Raw genomic sequence first — 22028 nt, 5'->3', positions numbered from 1 at the left:
TAGGATAAAAGAGCCAGTTTAGAAAAAGAGAAAGGAATCAGTGCTAGTGATGCAAGAACAGAACCTTCATATCCTTTAGCTAAGCTGCAAACAAACCTACTTTTGTCCAAGCTTTTTAAATCCCCATAAACCAAAGCCAAAGGATCTTTCTTTTTTGTGGATAGGGCCAGCTGAGAGAAGCATTATTCAGCTGCCTGTGGCTGCCATTTAGAAAGGCAGTTGAAGTAGCAATGATGCAGCACTGGCCCTTTCAAAGATGAGCATGAGTGGAGCAGCAGATCTGAGATGGGGAAATAGGGGCCGGTCTGTGGGTTATAGGTGAGAGGGGATTTGTGGCAAGGGTGGGAACGTGATGAAAGAGGGTGGTGGCTTTACAGCAGAGCTGTAGGACAGAATATATATTATGAAATGTTAGGAAGAAACTTGGGGCAATGGAGCATGAGTGAAAAACATGGACATCCTTGCATACCCATTTGATTCCTCATCACCACTTTCAAACAGCCAGCTCTTTCTGACCCCCATTTTTGCTGTCAGAAATATGTCAGCCCTAGTCAATATAAAGGAAAAAGTCAGTATATCAGCTGTTCATCATTATGCTCTCACAAAATACTGAAAATAGCAAAGTTTCTACTTAGCTTAATACTGACAGCTTACGAATACAAAAACAAACAGAATTTTCCTGGTATCTTGCACCTGGACAAAGTAATGCAAAGGAATACTACTTAGCCTTTCACCATTCCCACCAACTCCTTTACCTAAATTAGTTGTTCTGAGCAAAGAAATCACACTATAAATATAATTAGTTACTTGGAACCTGATCTAAAGCCTAATGAAATCAGCAGAAAGCTTACAGAGAGAATGAGCTATAAAGAAAATATTAGTTTGATTGCTGTGGGCAAAACTACTTTCAGATCTAAGCAGAGGATTTAGCTATTTTATTCTGCAAGCAATGAGAAAATATCTTCTTGATTCTAAAACTAAAATAAGAGACTTAATTAATTCTAGAGCACCACAGTCATATACATTACTTCTTAGTATGCAGGAATCCAATAGTTTCTTTTTTAAACAGTAATATTTAAAAACACATTTAATTTAAATGGTTGTGGTTCCTCTTTTCAGTAAACACATGTGAAGGCATACATTGTGTTTAAATATAATAAATACAGCTAAAATCATGCATCTGGGTCAATCCTCTGCATGTAATCAGGATTATGAAAATTTAGTTTTTCTTATCTTTCTCAATAAATGGTCTATGTACAGATGACTGGAAATTTATTCAGACATGGTCTTGGTTGTGTTCTTGTTTTTTAACTCACCAGTTCGTTCTTCCCTGCAAATCTGACTGGTTTCTAATTCTATCAGTTGCTCTGGTATCTAAGGAAAGTGCCAAACTGTGGTTGCTGATTTCTAAGCTGTGCTGAAGTTCTTTCAGAAACAAAATTCTCATGCCAAGGCATTCCAATTGCAAGTTTTCTGCCCATTTTAATGACTCGCTCTTTTGGTTTTGCATTCTGATTGTTGACCACATGTAATTATAAGGAAAAAGGTCACAGAAGACCTTGAGAAGCCAAAATCCAAATAGAAACAAAAGAAGGGGGAAAAAACAACAGGAAAAGGTTTTCATTTAATTTACACCTTCTCCAAGATTTCACTGTCCTGAAACTCCCAGCTCTCCGAATGAGGCTCCTTCAGCCCCAGTTGTCAAAGCCCTCCTTCATCCACTGCTCCTGCCCAGAGCTCCTCTCAGGCATTCCCCAGGGGCAAACCAAAGAGACATGGCAGATCTAGGGGGAGATCCTCAAATCCGGTTATTCTGAAAAATCTGACAAATGGAAGGAGGCCCATCAGTCCGATGGCTCTGTACATGTGTGGTGGGAAATAAATTGTCAGAGGCATAGGGGAATCCCTTTTGTTTCAAAAGTGCTTCTTCAAAGAAACAGACATCCCCATCTCTCTTTGAGGAAGGCACTGTGTGGGAGGCTCTGTGGGCCCTCCTACAATGCCATGACTGAGAAGCTTGTCTTTAACTGGAGCTTGACTGAAAATGCACAGTCCAGATAAAATGCAAAGGCACAAAGAATAAATAAAGAAGTAGTCAATGCTAAGCAAAGTGTGGGCTGAGGAATTCTGCCTCCTAAGGAGGTGACAGTCAAATGAAGCTGGCTCATCATGTGTGTCAAAAGCAGCATCAGACAGGTAAATAGCAATTCTACACTTCCCTCCTACTCTAAAATTCCACTCTTAAAACACAGGGTATTTTAGGAAGCTTCCTGCTGACAGGCACATCCTGCCCAGAATTACATTTTAATAGTTCTTCTTTTAGACAAACATTTAATTTATACTTATACAGTCAACGTGCTATTCCCATGCTGTCCCTAGGTAGGAACAAAACATGCAAAACACAGAAAGGGTGGTAATGAAAAGAAATAATCATCCTGTTTTCATTGATGAGTTTACAGATAATGTAGTAGACTATTTACTATGGTTTTGTTTTCTCCGGAGAGCAACTTTAAATCTCTTAGAACAACTCCGTAGACACTGGTAGAAAATTGTAGCCATTTTCAGTCCAAGGCAACAGAGGTTAGCACATCATCTGGAACAAATATGTGACATCCAGCACTCCAGGATCTTCGAATTTTGGACATAAATCTACAAAGTGTCCCAAGATTATTCCCTGAGTAAAGGAGAACTTCCATACAAATTTAGATTTTGATCTAGCAATAACATCACTATATCACATTGCAACTAATGTTACACAGATAATGTTACAAGTTTTACTCGCTCTCCACAGCCGCTCAGGAACTGGCAGCATGATGGAAGGACTGGGGCACAGTGATACTTTCATTTTGCCAAAGCCAAAAAGTACTGCCTATCCATCAGGAAAAAAAATCACACTAGAAACTAAATAAGTTGAATACAGCATTGCAAACAGCAACACTGATGGTTCTGAAGCAAATCCTGCATATCACTAGCAGTTCTTAAAACATGAGATTTTAAAAGTAATCTTGTCACGTTTCTTTTTATTTACCAACAGTTTTTGATCAGATTTAGATATAGGAAATGAAACATTGACACATGAGCCAAGGAAAATGCCCCATTTAAGCGTCTGCTACCAGTCCCTGGATGAGAAGAGGCATGGCCAGGTCCCCAGAGGGGCTTACAGCCACTGGAGGGACAGTAATGACCACTGCTGGTTACATGAACAGGCAGGCTGTAACTCATTGGCTTGACTCAGCAACACGGCTCCCAAAACCTTTATTTTGTTCATACAATACCCCTCACTCCTTTAGCTTCCATTCCACAAGTGGTAAATTGGCCTAGCATCTTACTCCTCTTTCCACTAACAATAATGTGTCTTGAAATGAACATTGACTGTCTCTTAAAACCCAATAAATTAAATTGTCTTTCCTGAGCCAGCAGCAGGAGTAATGGAAAACATTTCTCAGAACTGGTTTGTTTTATTTCTAAGAAAGTGTTTGACCTAATGACCTATCTTAGCAAATTGGTATGATTTATGGAGAACTGATAAGCATAGTAAAAACTAGCTATGTAGCTACCTGTCATGTCAAACATTTTATGCAGAATTAAAAATTATACACAAACGGATCAGCAATATAGTATAAATAAATAAAAATCTGCAGTTTAGTCACCAAAGATTTATAAAAGAGCTAGTAAAGGGGCTAGAAATAACAGCTTGACAATATGCAATTTAACTGCCAGTGTATCTAAAATCTCATCCTACATAATATTCAGTAAGACCATCAAAATTTGCCTCTGGATTAATGCAGTATGGAAAAGGATAATCGACCAGCTAAGACTGTACAGATGCAAGAGAATCAGTAAATTGTGACACATAAACTCAGTATAACTTCATTAACAACTGAACAACCAAGTTTTGTGCTCATATGTAAAGACCTTTGGCAGACTTTTTCCTGTTGTAGCACTACCAGCAAGTGAGAGAAAAAGGCCAGGCAGCACAGGGCTAAGGGTTAGAGAAGGGCTTGCCATTACAAAGAGGAACGGTGACCAAGTGGGACAGTCAAGGTGGGAGATGTACTCCTACAGATGACAGACGAATGTTCCCTCTTCATGGGTGTGTGTCCATGAGCTAAGAGGAAGGAAAACACAATGGTCTGGTACAACAAAACAATTCCATTTTATCATCTCATGTGTCCGAATGTAAGTACTGGCAGTGAAGCGTCAAGTAGCCTTTCTTCTTCACCCTGGCCGACCAATCTTGTCAATGGCTGATACAGGACAACTTCACCTAGCTATTGGTCAAACAGTGGGCTCTAGATCAAAACCACTCTGGACTACATAGGATCTAACTTTGTGATATGTAATTAAACCAAGTGATAGATAAATTCTTGCAAATGAAAACAGGAACTAGCGAAGTATCTTTTGGAAGCTCCTTGCCCGAAGAGACTATCTTGTCTAACCACCTATGTTGGAAGGGAAACTCCCCCCAGCACTCCTGTGTTGCAAAGCTAGTCCCCATAGCACAGGGATAGCTGAGAGCTACGGCATATCAGGCCGTGTAGGCTCCCTCAGAGACCCACAGACGCCACTCATGTCTGAGGATCACATCTACAAAGGGTACAAAGAAAATCCCGGACTTTCTTTACTTACTGCTAATTAGCTTTTTTACTTCTTGTTTTCTAGGTGTCTCATCTTCCCCCCTACCTTCGATCCTCTTCTGTCTCCCCTTTTTTTTCTTGCCCTTGTTCCCCTTTCAGTCTATTACTGCCATGCTCCTGTGAACTCACGCCATCCTCAGTTCCACCTAAGAAGTTATACACAATCCCTTTATGGCGGTTTTCTTCTCTATAGTCTTCATAAAACCCAACATTGTACGGAGAAGGATGCTCAGAAAGTTATCTGGTCGTCTTATTTGCTGTTCAGCGACCTGCTTAGCTGATCTTTCTCCAGAAAGATTATTTTAAATAATTAATACTACTATCTTGTAGCACATACATGGTGATAGGGCAATTTTGGTATCACTGTCATTGCCACCTGTTTTCACATACCGCAATTCCTGCAATGAAGAGCCGCGAAGAGCAGTAGCTGTTTCTTCTGCCCCTCACTGAGGGAGCTGAACCGGCCACTTTCCTGACTGGCTTTGTGTCCGGGGCCGAAACAACAGCCCGGCCCCCATCACCTTTGCTTGGATCGGGTAACGCACCTCAGGGCAGAGCTGCAGGGCAGGAGCGGGTTTTGCACCTCCGCGATGGGAGGGCGCTCCTCGCTGTCACTCCTGCCCGCGGCACCTCTCCGGTAACGGTACCGGTACCGGCCCTGCTGTCCTGCCCTGCCCTGCCCTGCGGCGATGGGCGCTTTTACCGCCGCGACTCATGGCCGTGCTGGGTGATTTTTTCCTCACAGAAACCCCACGCGTCTACAGACCGACGACCTGCGCCACAGGGAAAAAACCAAAACAAAAAAAAAAGGAGGGAAAGACATCCCGGTTGCGTGCCCCCGGGCGACGGGCGCTACCTCTCCGCCTTTCGGAGGCCGCTCTCCCGGCCCCTCGGACCGAGCCCCCGCCTCTGCCCTCAGCGGGGCGCGCGCGCCCGCGGGCGGGAAGGCGGCCGTCGGGGCGGCGCGAGGCCGGCCGCGGGCGGGGCGGGGAGGGCCGGGAGCGGCGCCCGTTGCCCCGGCGACGCCGGCCGAGTCTCGCGCGACCCGCAGGCTCTCGCGAGTCGCCGCCCGGTGCGGGCCGGGCGGAAGCGGCCGCCGTGTTTACAACCCGCCGGGGCGGGGACGCGGGAGGAGCGGCGGCGGCAGCCGGGCTGGGCCGGGCGGTGGGGGCCGGCGGCACCGGGAGCGGCGAGCAGGCCGCCTCCGCGCCCATGTGCCCGCAGCCCCCGCCGTCCATGGAAGTGATGGAGGGGCCCCTCAACCTGGTGAGCAGCGCGGGGGACGGGGTGGGGGGCGCGTCCTGTCAGCCGGGCTCCCCGCCGCGCTCGGCCCTCAGGCGGCGCCGAGAGGGTGACGCCGCTCCCCTCTTACCGGTGGGTAACCGGACGGAGAAGCGCGACCTGAGCTGTAAATAGGGCCCTCTCCGTGTCGGTCCGTCCGTCCGTCCCTCCCCCCAGCACCTGTTCAGGGCTTGTGCCAGGCCCTGCCGCGGCGGCACCGTGCCCTGGCCTGCCCGGAGGGGCGCGGGGCCGAGCGGCTGTCCCGGACGTGAGGTGGCTCCTGCGGGGGGTGGGGCGGGACTGTGCTGGCCCCAGTGCGGTCTGGCGGCCGCTGTAGGGGAGTGCCTGCGGGGCCCGCGGCGGGAGCGGGGCTGCTCCGTGCCCGGCGGCCCCCCGGGAGGGGAAACAACGCAGCGGTGCGTGTAGCGGCACGTTGAGGTGGGGGCGGTGGGGTGTGTTAAGTCTGGCCCAAGTTGCAAACACAGGGGACAAGGGAAGTTGTGGAAGGAAACGCTTAGATGACCCAGGCCGTATCTATGTCAGTTTAAAGAGTTTGAGAGGCTTATCAGGGCCCACTACTGACTAGATGCTTCCTTTCATTTCAGAAGGTGAAGTGCTTTAAAATCTTAAACCGGTAATTACTCTGCTTAAACTAAATCTGTAAGGAACTTTAACTGAAACACAGATGTCTGAAAATGCAAAAGTTAATCAGATCTAAACTGCCCAAATTGGTAGGTTTCCGTCACATAGACAAGATCTAGGGTCAAGAACAGTTAATTCTCTGCTGTCATGTGGTTTTATCAAAGCTGTATCTTGACTGTACCACAGACGTGCTGATACAGAGAGCATTCCCTTAGAAAACTAGCTTTGGTCCAGCAGTCTAGTTAGCCAAGAGCAGCACACCAGGAATACAGCTGTAATGCTTCCAGGAATGAGTTTGGTCCAGAAATTGTTTAGACATTGCCATGCAAGCCTTGGAGACTTGTGTCAGTTCAGTGTTTAATCAAAACTTATTTGCTCCAGCACAGTGTCAGCCCTGACAAACACTTGCCTGCTCCATACTGAGTCAGTCAGGTATTTCTGGATTGCTGTCTCGAGTTTCAGAAAGGCTTGTAAAATTGGCATTGCAGACCACCCGTGGAATTAGGGCTGACAGTGTAGCAAGAAGATGGTTTATTTAGATCTGAACTGATGGTGCAGAACCACTCTGGGTATGTCTGCATCATGCTGTCTCAGACTTTTTACTCTATGTACTGGAAGCCTGATCAAAGGAAGGAACCACAGGAAGTAGAAAGCTCTTGTAACTTGTTGATATGATGGGTTTAAAGTCAGACAAACTTGCAGTGTGGTAATACAGAGGGATAAACTATAGCTATTTCACAGGCACTGTAAAAACCCTTTTAAAAGATGCATGAGTTTCTAAGGAGAAAATTATAGTTGAATATTTACTAGCAAATAGCTGAAAGTAGCAACTTCGTGGCAGTGCAGATATCACCAGTTAGTAGTGTGTCTTACTAAGACTACTTACTAAGGATCGTAGGAGTGACAAGCATATGACTAAAGCCTGGTTGGTGATCCTCTGACAACAGTAGGAGCGTGCAGTTACCACACCTGTCTAGCACCAGGCTAACAATAAGATCAAGACACTTCTGCGTAACAGGTAATACAGGAAAAAAAGTTGCTTTACATAGTTTTGTACAGAAAATTATGAAGTTGCCTGTGCATATGTTCCTACTCCCTTGTAAGGAGTATCCTGAAATACAAAACCTTTTGTTGAAACTGCTGCATCGTATAACTATGGATCATCTTATATAGAAAAATGACCTGTCTTCTCAGGTTGTGTCAAGCACCATGAAAACTCTTTGTGACAAGAGCTTGAATGGGTACAGAACCATGGTTAGAACATGCCTACGTTTTTACAGGGACATGAACTGGAGTAACTAGGTTTTTGCAAAGCTCTTCTATTCATGGTCCCTCTCTGCAGCCGAGTTTCAGATTCGCAACAACATTCAGGGAAGGTGCCAACCTCCAAGATAAGAATGTTCATTTAAGTTTTTGATACTATCCAGTGTCATATATTTCACTTGCTTCTCCTGTAAATTTCTTCTCTTACCTAAGTCTAGTTCCTGTGGATTGGAAAACCACAACTTTTTCCAAAGATGCCAAACCATCAGAGAGGAGGGGAGGGGGGGAAAAAAACAAACAAAACCCCCCTAAACTACTAAGTGGTTTTGGACACACTAATTGTTAGGCTTATTCATCTGCTATCAATGACTTAAGTACAAAGTATTTTCCTTCTTTCAGTATATCATGGCTTGCTAATTTTTGTGAAATTGATTTTTCTTTAGTTAAGGCTTTTCATCAGAATTTGCTATAGTTCTTGCATGTTGCTTTGTCCTGTAAAACTCGTTCATTAATTGTATATTTGAGCATTTAGTCTTAGTTACTGGAAAGCATGGATACTGTCCTGATTTTCCTGGGGAGCTGGTCTGACAAAGAAAAAAATCCTTAGTAGTTTTGCAGTATCCTAATGTCTCCATTTCTCTGTCAACATGTAGCACACCAGCTGCACTTAATCACTTGCATTTTTTAGTTTCAGTTATTGTTTATATATTTGACTGTTTTGCCTTCCTAATTACAGGTGGCATGCCATAAATATTGTATTCTGCTGACTTCAATTACATTCTTTTCTGCCTTCTGAAAGACACGTTTTCCTCAAAATTATGTTTTATTTTTATGCATCTGGGTCTTAGTTAATGCCTTAAACTATCAGTGATATTTCTTTTAAGTTCAATTATATTTTGGTTTCCCTAATCCACTGATTTACCTCTTTAGATGGCACTAGACAGGTATTGTTTTGCTTTCCAGATGTTTTTAAAAAAAATAAACTACAGTGTTTTTTGTTTAATGGAAGTTTTAATCGTTGACCTTCAGGTGACTTCAGTGAGAAATGGACCTACCTCTTTAGAATTTGGCTTTAGTTCTTCAGACCCCCTTTTTTTCCTTTTAAAGTTATTCTTATGTTTTTGTACACCTTCTGTGCCATTGTTGCATGCTTAACAAATAATCATGCCAAGTCTAACCCCATCTTTCTTTCTTTTAACCTTTCTAGGGCTTATGCTACAATACTAACTGCCGATTTGATTTTTCCACTGAGCTATCCTCAAGGTATTCATTGTATCCAGTGATACTTTATTTAGGAATAAATTGAAACAATTTTTCCAAAATCTCTTGCCATCCTCCCAGTTGTTAGAGCCATGGGAAAGTGTTTTGGGGCAGCTCTGATACTTGAGGATTCCTTTTGTCTCTTCCTTTTGCCCATTTCCCTCCTTCCCTCTCCCCCTTTAGTGTACTATAGAGATGAGAAACATCATCTAATCTTGAAAGAATGGGTTAAAGACCTCATCCTTATGCTTTTACTAATAAGGAAGCCAGTTCTTCAACCCTACAAATAAAGTATTTAGGCTGTGCTGTGGAACTTAAAACTGGTATGGACCAAGTGCAGTCCCTGCACCTGCAGGCAACCATATAGCAGATATCTTCTCCATCTGAACACTTGTTTCACACATAATCCAGTGCCATAAACTAAGATATCTCAACATTATTTAACAGATTAAAACTTTTACTGCAAAAGCATGAAGATAAGTCTCATAAGAAAAGATGCTCTGTAAAAAAAAGCAGTTAAAAATGCTACCTACTGTAGGGGCAATTCCTGCTGCCATCTGGTTTAGGCAAAGAATTCTTATCTCACATCCAGCAATAATTTTAACCTTAGGTATAGGAGCAAAAGGTATCAGTTAAGAAGCATAACAGCACACTGCTGACCATCAGAAGCTTGGAAGTAACACTGTAAAAATGAGGCAAATAGTATCAACCTCAAGAAGATACTAAAAAGGAAACTTGCTCATTGAACAGAGTCTGACACTCAGGACTTCATAACCCTGCAGATTCTACTTTAATATCTCAGTATCTTCGTATAGATTATTTGCTAAGGAGCTGTACCACCTTTACCTTGTATTCTTCCTACAAGGTAATAGCACTTTATATGGTTTATAATAAAATACAATCCAAAATCTGGTGACTACCTATTGCCTATAAGTTTCTTGAAGTGTAAGAGACCCATCTTGAAGAGCTGTTGTTTTAATGAAAAACAGAAAGCACAGACCAGTGGCTGGAGTGAGAATAACACACCAAAATGTATACTGCAAGAACCTCATGTAATGGAAGTTTTTAATATTAATGCTGTAAGCCATTGGTAGCAACCATTCCAGTGCAAGCTACTCAGTGGTCTACTTTAAGAAATGGTTTAGAAGTGAGGTGATTTCTACATCCACACGAGGGCAAAATAACAAGCAGAATAACTATGCAATATGGAAGAGTAGGAGGAGAAAACAGAAAGCATCTATGAAAGTTTACCAGAGACCAAAGGATTTAAACCACATGGGCCAGTGTGCTTGAGACTTAACACCAGCCTGCACCACTTATCTTGATTGGAAAAACAGGAGTATTATGTTAATCTACAGAAACATCCACTGAATCCAGTTTGTTTCCTTGGCTTTCAGGTTAATCTTTATTAAAAAAAAATCAGCCATATTTGCTCTTCCAATCTAAAATGAAGAGAGGCATGTGCACTCAGTTCTGAACTCAAGCTAGAGAAAATAGGCTTGTAGGTAATAAAAGCAGAAGTATCATTATATAGACACGCCTAATACAAAGTCTCTTTTTACCACAGCAGTGGAAGCCTTGTCTTGGTTTTTGCAATAACAACATGATCTATATGGGGCCATTCATTTCAGCTAAGGACATTGTAAGGTGTGAACCCACAGAGGCAGCAGCACATCCGTCTGAGTAAAGTCACTGGAGGTGCTGCATCAGTTGAACAGCCAGATCAGTAATAGCCTCCTTGGAAAAGCTCAACAATGTTGTATTCAGTCATCTAACTACTCTTAAAGCACAACACAAAGCTATTCCATGTTGCACGTGTAACAACTTGCAGTAGCTCCCAGTCATGAACAAAATTAGCTAAGCTACAGGTGGTTGAGAGCAGCATTAATTCCTCACTGGTGTCTGTGCTGTTTGGGTACCTACCAGCAGTGCCTTTCTGCTGTGTCACGCTGGCATTACGTGCATATCGTCAAGCCATGCAGTTCAGCTCCAAGTAAGCGTACCTAACAGTTTTAAGACCCAAACGAAGCTGACTCATAAAGGCCTGGGGGAGGCAGCGGACTGAAGTCATGGTTGAAGCCTTTCTGCCCCACTTGATTGAAATTGTTGGTCCTGGAGTAGTTTGTTTACTGGACCATTTGTTGTGGTGATTCAGTTGTCCCTGCTGAGGTAGCTCAGTTGCTGTAACAGCTTGAGCCACGTGGTTTAGGGCTACCTATAGGAGCCCAGATTGTTTTTATTATCAGGGCACTGGAACTGTTCTCATTTAGCTTATAACCTCCAGTTAAGTGTAGTACCAGCTACAGCACTATATAGGACAAGAAAAGCATTTTACCAAAGCAGCTGAGAACTGTAGGTACACAAAATGGCTCTGACAAGCAAGTTGAAGCATTTAGTGCTGTTATCATACTAAATGGATGAAAAGGAAGAGAATGAGGTTGATTTGACTATGCAGTAGGTAAAAGGATACCACACCTTAATGAAGTTGCAGGTGATCAGGGAAAGAGCTGCAGCTATGCCTGTACGGGGTTTTGAAGACTCCACCTAACCTGAGCAGTGTGAATGTGAGTTGGTTTCGTTCCAGATCTCTTAATTGCATTTGCATGGTGAGGAACTCAGACTAACCATTTTATCTTAAATTTGGAATAGGTTGGGAACACACGTGTAGTCAGTTAGAATTCTATTCAGTGAATTAATGTTGGCTGGCTAAACAACTGCTTGCTTGTCCGCCCATATATTTAAATTCTAATCCTATTATTGCTTACAAGCGAGCTGAACTTCAGCATCTTTACAGTTCAATACCAAGTGAGTGAGGAGTCTGTTAATATTGAGATTTCATTCTCATGAGAGTTTCCCATACTTGTTTTGCTCTATAGTCACACTAACCTGTAATTTACAGCTGAGTCATTGTTCTGTCAACCTTGCTAAGTACAGGCTTTCAAAGACAGAAAACTGAGCTAACATGTGACTAGTGGTCTTGGTTGAGCAGCCACAATGGCTTCTGCCATTTTTTGTTCCTCCTTCAGTCAACTCTATCTTTCTCTATAGACTACAGGGAGTATTTTTAAGGGGGCTTGCTTCTGTTGATAAAGCTACACCTTACCATTTCTTTAGGCTTAGTGGCAAATATATTCCCATTATTTAGCATAAGTTATGGTGGAACTCTATTATTTTTGCTTCTAGTGTAACTGCCTGTAAATACAAGCATTTTTGATAGTCACTCTGAGTTTTATTCATCATGATTTTTAATAAAAAAAATGGATGACCATAGTTTATTCTTGGACCTCTCAGGTCAAGTTTGTATTCTCTCTTCATTCCATTTTTCAATGTGTGTGCAGACATATGCATTCAAACCTTTCTAAGTTTGCTATTTTCTGGTAAGAATGGGTTTGAAAGAGACTTCTGTAGGTATAGCACTGACAGTGTTTGTGGGGTGGGGGAAATAGAGGTACACCACCTCACGCCACCCTTTGTGGCCTGCTGCTGTAAGTACACACGTGGAAGAGACTTGACACTCTTTTGTACAATATGGAAGCAATGCAATGTGCACTTTCTGACTCTTCCTTTCTCCAAATTACATTCTTAGAAAGACAGCCCTGTCTCCTTAAGGAAACAAATCCCCAAATAGATCCCTCATGTCTCAAAAAAATACCTTCATCTTTGCTTTCAGCAGTAAGAGAGCACAGGTATTGATCCTTTCTGGCAAAGCTAACTGGTATCCACAGTCCATAGCATAAAATAGATGATGTTAGCAGCAAACAGTGGTTTCACTTAAAACAGTTACAAACTGTTATATTAGACAGAACTTCTTTGCAGTTAGCTTTCCTCAGGCCCCATCATTTTAGCATCTGTGTTTTCCTTCCTTCATTGGTAACTTTATTACTAAGTAAAGCACTGTAATCTGTGCTTCATAATCATATTAAAATATATCACTTTCTAGAAAAGTCCCTTACAACGAACAAAGAAGGCTGTAAGCTTACCATCTTGTGCAAGGCTTTGTCCAGTGAAGAGTTGTTCCTATTAGGGGAACAAAGAAAAACAAACCATACACAAGACTGTCTCAGCTATAGGAGGACTGCTGCAAATTACTGCTCTTAGGAGAGGGTAGTAGACTTACCCTCTTTAAAAATGAGTAGTATACTACATCTACTGTTTAAAAATATTGTAGAATCAAGCAGAGTTTTTCCTGTTACTCTGCTTTCTATAATAGCTAGCCATCAACTGGAATCATATGGGATAAACAGTAGCTTCTCCCTGCCCCCCAACCTAAACTAGGATCATGTGGTGGTAATCCTTTAAGTGGTGATAGTGCACTATCACTAGAAAGAAAACTAGCATTTTTATTTTTTAGTTTGAGCGAGTGGTAAGAGATCTGGCAAGTGGGCCTTACACCTTTGTTTCTCAGGGCCTGCAGTCACATCATTGTCTAGTTTATATTGGAAAAAAAGAAGCTAAGTGTTAATTTTTGGGCTGCTAAAGAAAGCTCTAGGCAAAGAAGAGACCTGCTTTGTTTTTTAGAGAGTTGGTTGGTTATTTTTTTTATTCTGTTGCTCAGAGATTACATAAGCAATGATTTGGGCTAGTTGGGTTGAAAAAACAAATAGGCCATTTCTCTGGAATAGCAGTACAAACTTACAAATGCAGGTCTCATCCCTTAACACCTCAGCTACAGTTGGAAAGTTTGAGGAAAGCTGTCTAGCTTACCTGCTTCTGTAGTTGATCCAGAGCGGTTCAAGTGACACACATACACAAATCCCTTAAGATCCCAATATGTCAGAGCAAGGTGAGGAAGCTTTTTAGCTTGGCCATCCTTCACTCACACCTGCTTCCTCTTACGAGAGGCAAGTTGTTACACCTCTCCATTTACCTACTGGGAATTCCTGCTTGTCTGGATTGGGAGGGACATCTGGAAGTAGTTGTTGACCTGCTTCCCCCCTTTAATTCCATAGCTTGTTAATTAATGATAATTATTCTTACACCACATGCTACATTTATTTCCAGCACTGCAACTAGAAGAGGACAGACAAATCAGATATATAAGCCCACTGCAGTTATGCAGCAGCAAGACCAAAGTCAAAGCAGTCCTGCTTGAATCTCTTGGGAACCAGCATAGCAGCTTCAGAACTGTTGGTGTAAACACCTTCCTCTAGCATGACGTCAGGCCAGGGATAAACTTGAGAGCCATTTTTTTCACTTTATGATATAAGACCAATTCTTCTATTGCCAGTTTTATAATGGGATACAGGCCCCTCTGAGTGCAAAATAGATTTGTTAACAATGGTTGGATGCTGTGTGGCTAAGTGTAACAGCACTAAGAATAAACCAGCAGGCTAGACAAGATGTAGCAGCTTATCCATGATACATGGCTATTAAGCATCCAAGTACTTCTGTTGCAGCTTCACCACTTGCTGCTAGCAAACAGCACCACTAATTTGTTCAAACTGCTGGTGATGAATAATCTGCCATGAAAATGGGAGAAATTCCTTGGTCCTTCCATAATCACCTAATTGGAGCAAACACTCGCAGGGTGGAATAAATGAGCAAATATTTCCTTGTCAAGCTGGCAAGAAAACATACAAAATGAGGAGTTCCTTCCCCATGACTGACTGCAAAACACCTAGCTTTTTCACACAAGGCTGTGCTGAAACTGATTTTTCTCTGCTGCAGTTCCTGTTGTTTCCACTGGGGAAGTCTGCTGCTCTGCTTCAGAGTAAGATGGCCTGACATCTATATATTCTGATGTAACAGCAAGGAAGGCATTTTGACCTTGTGATCAGAGGATCCTAGCTTTTATTTTTGCTAGCATCTCTGGACTGTTGTTTTCCTAATTTTATTCACAGGCTAACCCAACTTCTTCAGACTCCCTTCAGCTTTACTGGGAGTTAATTGAGAATGGAAATAATTTAATTGCTCAATCAAATAACAGCTGACTGTCCTCAAATGTTCTGCATGTGCTTAAGTGATTTGAGGAAAATCATGCTCCAGTAGTTTAAAACATACGAAAATAACCTTTGAAAACAATCAGACTCAAATTCTTATATGTAGAAACTAATAAATGGAACCAGGCTCCTGGCTTGTTGAATTGCTTTCTTAGCTCTTCTGTCTCTAGCTACCCTGTTTCCTCTTTCCCTGTTTTTTTTAGCCCTGCCCATGCAGTTTGCAGAAGCAGCTGTATCAATAGTAATTTATTGAAAAATTGTTTTGCAAGGAGCTTGCTTAGGTGTTTTTATGTCTATGACATAGCTAATTTGTAACTGGATGAGCTGCCATGAATAACCAAGGAGATGGTTCTATATGAGCCAATACCCTTTGTTCCTTCCTGTGGGAAATAAATTTATCTTTCTGTCATATGTCATTTGTAGGAGGCCATAGAAAAAGGCCATAAAATAGATGATTTTCCAATAGAAAAACACTTCCTCTTTTGAGATTATTTAACCTCAGAAGAAACAGGGAATGCTGACAGTGCTCTGAGGATTAAATGAAGGTGTAGAAGAATATAACGGAAATATTTGTTGTGAAGAATCAAGGAACTGTGAGGTTTTTTAAGAACACTCCATATTAGCGTATGAAATCAGTTTTAGAAAAGCCAAATGGCTAAATGCAGTGATATAACTGCTAGGGATTCCTAAAGAACAGCCATTGCCCGAAAGAGTGTTTTCTGTGGTGTCAGAGCTGCTAAAACTCTGGTAGAAAATTGAACTTACTTTAACAGGTGATGTCAATTTGGAAGACAAAGATGACAAAGAAATTGACCCGCATGTTGGAACTTATCTTTTAAATGGATATGTTAGTGTAACTATCATGTTAGTCCTGATAGAATCATGTTACCATCCTGTTTGGATTATCTGACCTTCGATGCTTCTGTCAAGACTGCAGGAGACAGAGAAAAGTGTAATTCTGTAAGGCCTGTAGGGAACCAGCTGTTCTAACATCTGAGGACATGGACGAATGCGCTCATTTTTACATTGATCCTGGAACATGCCTAAAGTGAGTCGGTGACTTATATTCACCAAACATCTGAAGTCTGATATGTTTTATGCCTTTATTTGGGTGAAGGGAGGAAATAGAGAATTTTTATGGGTCAGAGCAGAATTAGAGGCAGATTTCAGGCTTTCAGCTCTGTTTCCCCTACAGGTTCAGTTGGTATGGATTTGGTAAAAGCTTTCCTGAGAAACAGTGATCTTAAACAAAGAAACAGGCAACACTTCTTCAGATTCATAAGTGTCTTGTGTTGTTTCACAGAGTCAGTGTCTGGTACCTGGTGTCTGTTTACTTCAAATGCAGCATATGGTAAATCAGTCATGAATAGTCTGTGTTACTGACAGTCTTGCCAGTTAGTGATTGTAGCCTTTCATATTACATGACTTGTCTTGGAGGAAGGACCATAAAATTCATGTCTTGTAGTAACGACAAAAAGACTTGCTTTCATGAATGTTGCAGTGCTGGTTATGCAATACTGTTTCTCACTGAGCATATGCAAATACTTGCATCAATTGCTTGCTTTCAACAACATCCTTAGTCTACCTTAGTGGTTTACATTAGAGGCTGACAAATACTAATATAGACTTAACTGTTGTACAGCAGCAACTTTGATATCTTTAACTATGGCTGTACTGCTTCCATTAACTGGTGTAAACTGCAAACAAAAAAACCCCAAAGATCATTTGCTATTTCTTCACCCAAGAGGCAAAGCCTCTTGGGCATGGGACAGCAGAAAGTGTCAACTCAGCTGTAAGCTGCAACATTATTCAAATACCTTGAATTCTGCCAGGTAAATTGGTCCTAAATACTTACAGCTTCTCATAACTTCTTATGGCCTACTGGTCTTTTTACACGACTACAGTAAATGCCTGCCTATAAAGGAGAACACGTGCTTTCTGAGGAACAGCTTCAAAAGGGTTTTGTTATGTACACACCATCTTTGCTGCATTAACAAACTTCAGTTCTTACCTGTACAGTACAGATTCTTGTAAAGTAGTATTAAAGAAGAAATTGAATTATAAAGCTTGGAAGGGAGTGGGAGATCTGAGCCTAAAACCCTGAGAATTGGAATCAGTACAGGTTTCTTAGATGTGCTGATTACCTTTTAAAACAGGTATAACTATTTTTCAGTTAACCCTCATTGATGTAATCCTCTTTTTGTTTTAAGGCTCACCAGCAGAGCAGAAAAGCAGACCGTTTGTTGGCAGCAGGGAAATATGAAGAAGCAATTTCTTGTCACAAAAAAGCTGCTGGTGAGTAGGTATTTCTCACATTCCAGCTCTTAAAATCACTTTCTAGATTTGCATGCTTCATGCAAGTGGAATATCTAGTTACTTGCAAAATTTTTCTTCTTAAAATGTGAATTTGTTTTTCAGTCTGGATCAAGCATCCTTTTGGAAACTTTTTGTCTAGTATGAGCAGCTAAAGTCACATGTTTCCAAAGTTGTTTTGATTAGAGGTGGTTATCACTGTGAAGGCAGTTCTTGACTCAAGACAAAGCCAAGACTTTGTGTTTTCTTCGCTGCTTTCATAGCTGAAGTCACCTGCTTTCTCTGTTGATAAAGGAAAGACGTAGACGAATGTTTGCTTACAAAAGTTTACTTCCTAATGTCTGAATCAAGACAGCTAAGAACAGGTGGTGAGCTCAGCTTTCCCAGAACTCCAGCAAAACAGCAGATTGTATCGCAGGCCTTGACGCTGTGATGGACAGCCCCACCTAAGTGAGACTTTGTGCATTTACCTGCCCATTTAACTAGTCATGCTTAGTTATGTGTGTTGGAGTCCCTCAGCTGTCTGCCAGTGCAGCAACTGCTTGGCAGAAGAAAGAGGACATCTTAATTGGTGCAGCAAGTAGGATGTTTCCATTGACAGGGTTTGTGTGGAGGCAAAATAAGGGGATACTCCAAATATTGTAACCTAGATACCAGGTGTTCTCACTTTCCATTCATAAATACTAGAAAACCCCATAAATGAGAAACTGATCATTTCTTTGGTATTTATGAATGCTCAGAGCAACAGGGGATAGCACCTACATTCTAATATGCAGACTTTTCTTTTTGATTTCCTTCACTTCCTATACCAAGACAAAACCCAGAAATGCACTGAAAGTTTCTTGCTTTTCTTCATCTGATGATTCTGTGCCATTATCTTACATCCTTCTGAATTTGGTTAAGAATTTCTTATACCTTCTTATTTTCAGCAAGATATGATCAAAGTCCAAAGTACTGCTCTGACTCTAAGCCAGCACATTTTCTGGTTTGGAGGGGAAGTTGATGAAAAAACTGGGGAACTGTGGACTATATCCCTTCATCAAGAATATAATTAAAAAGCATGACTTAATAATACTGGTGTGCCATGGGTGTGAGGATTTTACTTACCACATTTTGTCTTAAAATGCTTGTATGTTTTAAAAGTCTGGTCCTTAGCTGTGTTTCATCCCTTCACGGGAAAGTTGTTCTTCTGGGACTTTCTGGAAATGGCCGCTGTCCTCCTCTACAAAAAAAATTGGAACAACCCGAGCCAACAAGATGCCATGGGAAGGGCGTAGCGTGCATTACATGATCTTGCAGTAACTTTTTCAGACTTCTGAAAACCAGCAGGTGTTTCCAGCCACTGTAACTTGGTAAATACTTTGCCTCTGGACTGCTGCTGTTATGTGGGTATTCAAAATACAAAAGGGCTGAAGCCTTTTCTTAGCCTTTATGGAAACGTTCAGGTTTTGCAACCTTGTCCTAAGTGTTTATCAATTTTCTCTTCTGCAGCATACCTTACCGACGCTATGAAGCTGACCCAGTCAGAGCAGGTGAGACCAAAGTGCAGCAGATGCCAGAATCAGCCACAGCTCTGGTGTGTGCCTGTGTGTCATACTGTGCCCTGACCGATCATCCCCCTCGTGGCGTTAGCCTCGGCATAGTTTTCTGAACTCGCAGCAACTGCACCAGGAGTTTTAGAAGTGCAGTGATGCTAGTCTTCCTTGAGAGTTTTTTGAAGTTTACATGGAACAGGGACAAGAGAACTACTAACCCATCCAAGGGCTCTCCAGTAATAGTTTCTAGTCTGCAAGGCATCTTCAAGTCGGTGATAAAACTAGTTTCATATTTAACTTTTGCTGTGAGGCACTTAAGCTGTTTTGCTGAGACACAAAGCTGAGCATCTCATCTACAGTCTGTAATTTTGGTTTTATTCATCCTTGACTGGGGGATCTCCAGAACAACAACCTTTACTTATTCATTGCACAAATCTATCTGTGAATGTAGTAGTATAGTCTGCTGAGCACTTTTATAGCAGCAGGCTTTGAGTTTAGCCAATATTACCAAAACAATCAACCCTTGGAGATCAGACATCTGTGTTTTCCTCCAAAGGGTCATTCTTGTAGAAAAATGGTACCCTCTTCCTCAGGTGGTTCCAGCGAGTTATTAACCACCATGCCACCGCTTTCAGTAAATGTGGCTGAATCATTTGGAACCATATCTGGCCTTGGAGCACTTTTCTGCTTAGTGTTGGGTGTAATTAATATGTCTACACAGATACCATCGCAGAAGCATACAAATAAGTCTGTATTATTTAGCTGAAGTGTGGCTGTGCATGCCAAATGAATATCTTCCTTCTTGGTCATAGGTCAGTTAAACTCCTCGTGCCTCCGCTCATAGGTATTGTAGCCTGGTCAGTGACTGAAAAACAAACAAACAGACCAAATGTTAACTCACTCCTTCACAATACCAGTAGTTATGCTAAATTTGGATGACGTATCTGAATCTGTTGCATTGTACAAGCAGAGAGCACTTCTTGTTGGATTTAGTAACTGAATAACAAAAGCTCCTCCCCCTCCCTCAGGCATGCTGTGGTGCTGTTTATGTAAATATTTACATGCATGTAACTTTACATGCATGAATATTCAGGTGGGATTAGGGATCACCAATTAAATTGTTTAATCTTGTTCTTACTCAGGCTCAGCTATCACTGGAATTACAAAGGGATAGTCACATGAAACAGTTACTGCTCATCCAGGAGAGGTGGAAAAGGGCAAAGAGGGAGGAAAAGCTGAAAGCCCAGCAGAATGCTGACAAGGAAATAGCTGCACATCTTCAGACTTCTTATAAGCCATCTGCTGAAGACTCTGATGATCAAAATGTATTGGTTCCTGTCACTCAGAAATACAGCCCTTCCTCAGAGAAACATCCACAGGATGTTCACGGTGTCTTTGACAGGGACCCGGATACACTATTATTTCTGCTTCAGAAAAAAAAGGAGCCAGTGGAAGCATGTATTGGGAGTAAAGCTCCAAAAGATGACAAAACAATAATAGAAGAGCAGGCAACCAAAATTGCCGATTTGAAACGGCACATAGAGTTTCTCGTAGCTGAAAATGAGAGATTAAGGAGAGAGAATAAGCAGCTAAAAGCAGAAAGAGCCAGACTCCAAAAATCTCCGGTAGACAAGGAGTTGGATGTAGATGCTGACTTTGTTGAGAAGTCAGAGTTGTGGGGTCTGCAGCAACACTCGGAAACTGCTTCTTCAGCTGCAACTTGGCAGAAGTTTGCAACAACTGGTGGGAAGGCAAAGGACATTCCAATACCCAACCTTCCCCCCCTGGACATCCCGTCCCCTGAACTCCCTCTAATGGAACTCTCCGAAGATATACTGAAAGGACTGATGAATAGTTAAAAACCAGGAAAAGCGCTCAGTGTAGTTACCCAAACTTAAGAAAAGGGAAAACCACCAGGACAATGGTGATCTGAGGGCAGAAACATCTACACAATCCTACTGTTGGAGAAAAGGCATTAAAGCAACTTTGTTACTGTGAAATACACATCATATCTGATCTACTTCATAAAAGTTAAAGGTACCATAATCGGTATAAGATGGCAAGCTCTTTAGTCTTTCTCCCAATGTTTCAAACCAAATGGCTGCCTGGAGAATGTTTCAAGTAACACAATCCTTCAGGGTTTTAAAGTATGCTATATGTAATAGTTATCTATAATGCCATAAATGATGGTGCAGAACCTAACTGTTATGGCTGCCACTTGGCTGCCACTTCATATTGAAAAATGCTTTCTAGCATGAATTTAAACTGTGCATTTCATTATGCATAACTGTTAATTCAAATACAGTGCAATTTATACACCTCCTAGATGGATTTATGTGCCACACACTCTCTACTCCTGACCATGTTAACCTCAAGTCAGGAGAGATTTTAATTTCCATTCTATGAAGGAACCAACTTACTAGTTCTGTTGATGAGTTTTTTGGGTTATCTGTTTACATAACTAATCAGGGTGCATCGAATCTAGCTATTGGTTTCTGTATAAAGTGACATTGTTTAAAAAAGAAAAAATCTATACTTAAGGAAAAATACCCTTTTTGTTTTCAGTGATGCATGAATGGAAGTAATTCTAGCTGGCAGTATTTGATTGAAAAATTGTTTACAGCTTAACCTGATTCAAAAAGGATATGGAAATAAAAACGAAGGTGTTTTGACACTAAACATGTGCTAAATCGCTACAAATGTTGCAGAGTATAAAAAACAAATTAAGATTTATACTAACAGTGTTAGTACACACGTACAGCTGAACTTCTGTGTTCATCATCCAGCAAATACAGGAAAGCTGGGATGAATTCCGAGGGCCTTGCTTATACATGAAGGACTTGGCTAACAGCTGGCTTCTAGCACCTACAGTGCGCTGAAGTGCCAGAGGAAGCGGCACTATGGTTTTGCCCGCGCCACGAGAACAGTGCACACGCCTTCAGGGTTCTGGTTTCTGCCCTCCTCACGCTCAGCCCCTTCCAGCACGGGTCAGCCTGTGCCTGCCCCGCACCAGGATGTTACCCGAGCCCTGGCTTTCCCCAGGCAGGGTGTTGCAGTGTGTACTGGAGGCATTAGTGAACTTTAGCTGGTACTGATTAATGCTACCCCATTTCAAGTTATTCTTGTGCTGTTACAAGGTAAGCTTGCTCTCTAAGGGT

General features: G+C 41.9%; 1 protein-coding gene across 3 annotated transcripts; it reads left to right on the top strand.

Moving 5' to 3' along the window:
* Nucleotides 1–5745: 5745 nt before the first annotated feature.
* NRBF2 (nuclear receptor binding factor 2) lies at nt 5746–21549 on the top strand. Of its 3 annotated transcripts, none has more exons than XM_074874328.1 (4): nt 5746–5903; nt 17233–17317; nt 18827–18867; nt 20013–21549. In XM_074874328.1, the coding sequence occupies exons 1-4, from the start codon at nt 5850–5852 to the stop codon at nt 20727–20729; spliced, it is 897 nt and encodes a 298-aa protein (XP_074730429.1). In that variant the 5' UTR covers nt 5746–5849; the 3' UTR covers nt 20730–21549. The 3 variants fall into 3 exon arrangements, with proteins under 3 accessions (XP_074730429.1, XP_074730430.1, XP_074730431.1); XM_074874329.1 differs by lacking the exon at nt 5746–5903 and adding an exon at nt 15288–16070; XM_074874330.1 differs by lacking the exons at nt 5746–5903; nt 17233–17317 and adding an exon at nt 17400–18687.
* Nucleotides 21550–22028: the final 479 nt, after the last annotated feature.

The sequence above is a fragment of the Strix uralensis genome, chromosome 7 (genome assembly GCF_047716275.1).
Source record: "Strix uralensis isolate ZFMK-TIS-50842 chromosome 7, bStrUra1, whole genome shotgun sequence".
In the NCBI taxonomy this organism is placed as follows: Eukaryota; Metazoa; Chordata; class Aves; order Strigiformes; family Strigidae; genus Strix; species Strix uralensis.
Note: the sequence above shows the minus strand (reverse complement) of the source record. Positions and strands in the feature narration are given on the sequence as shown.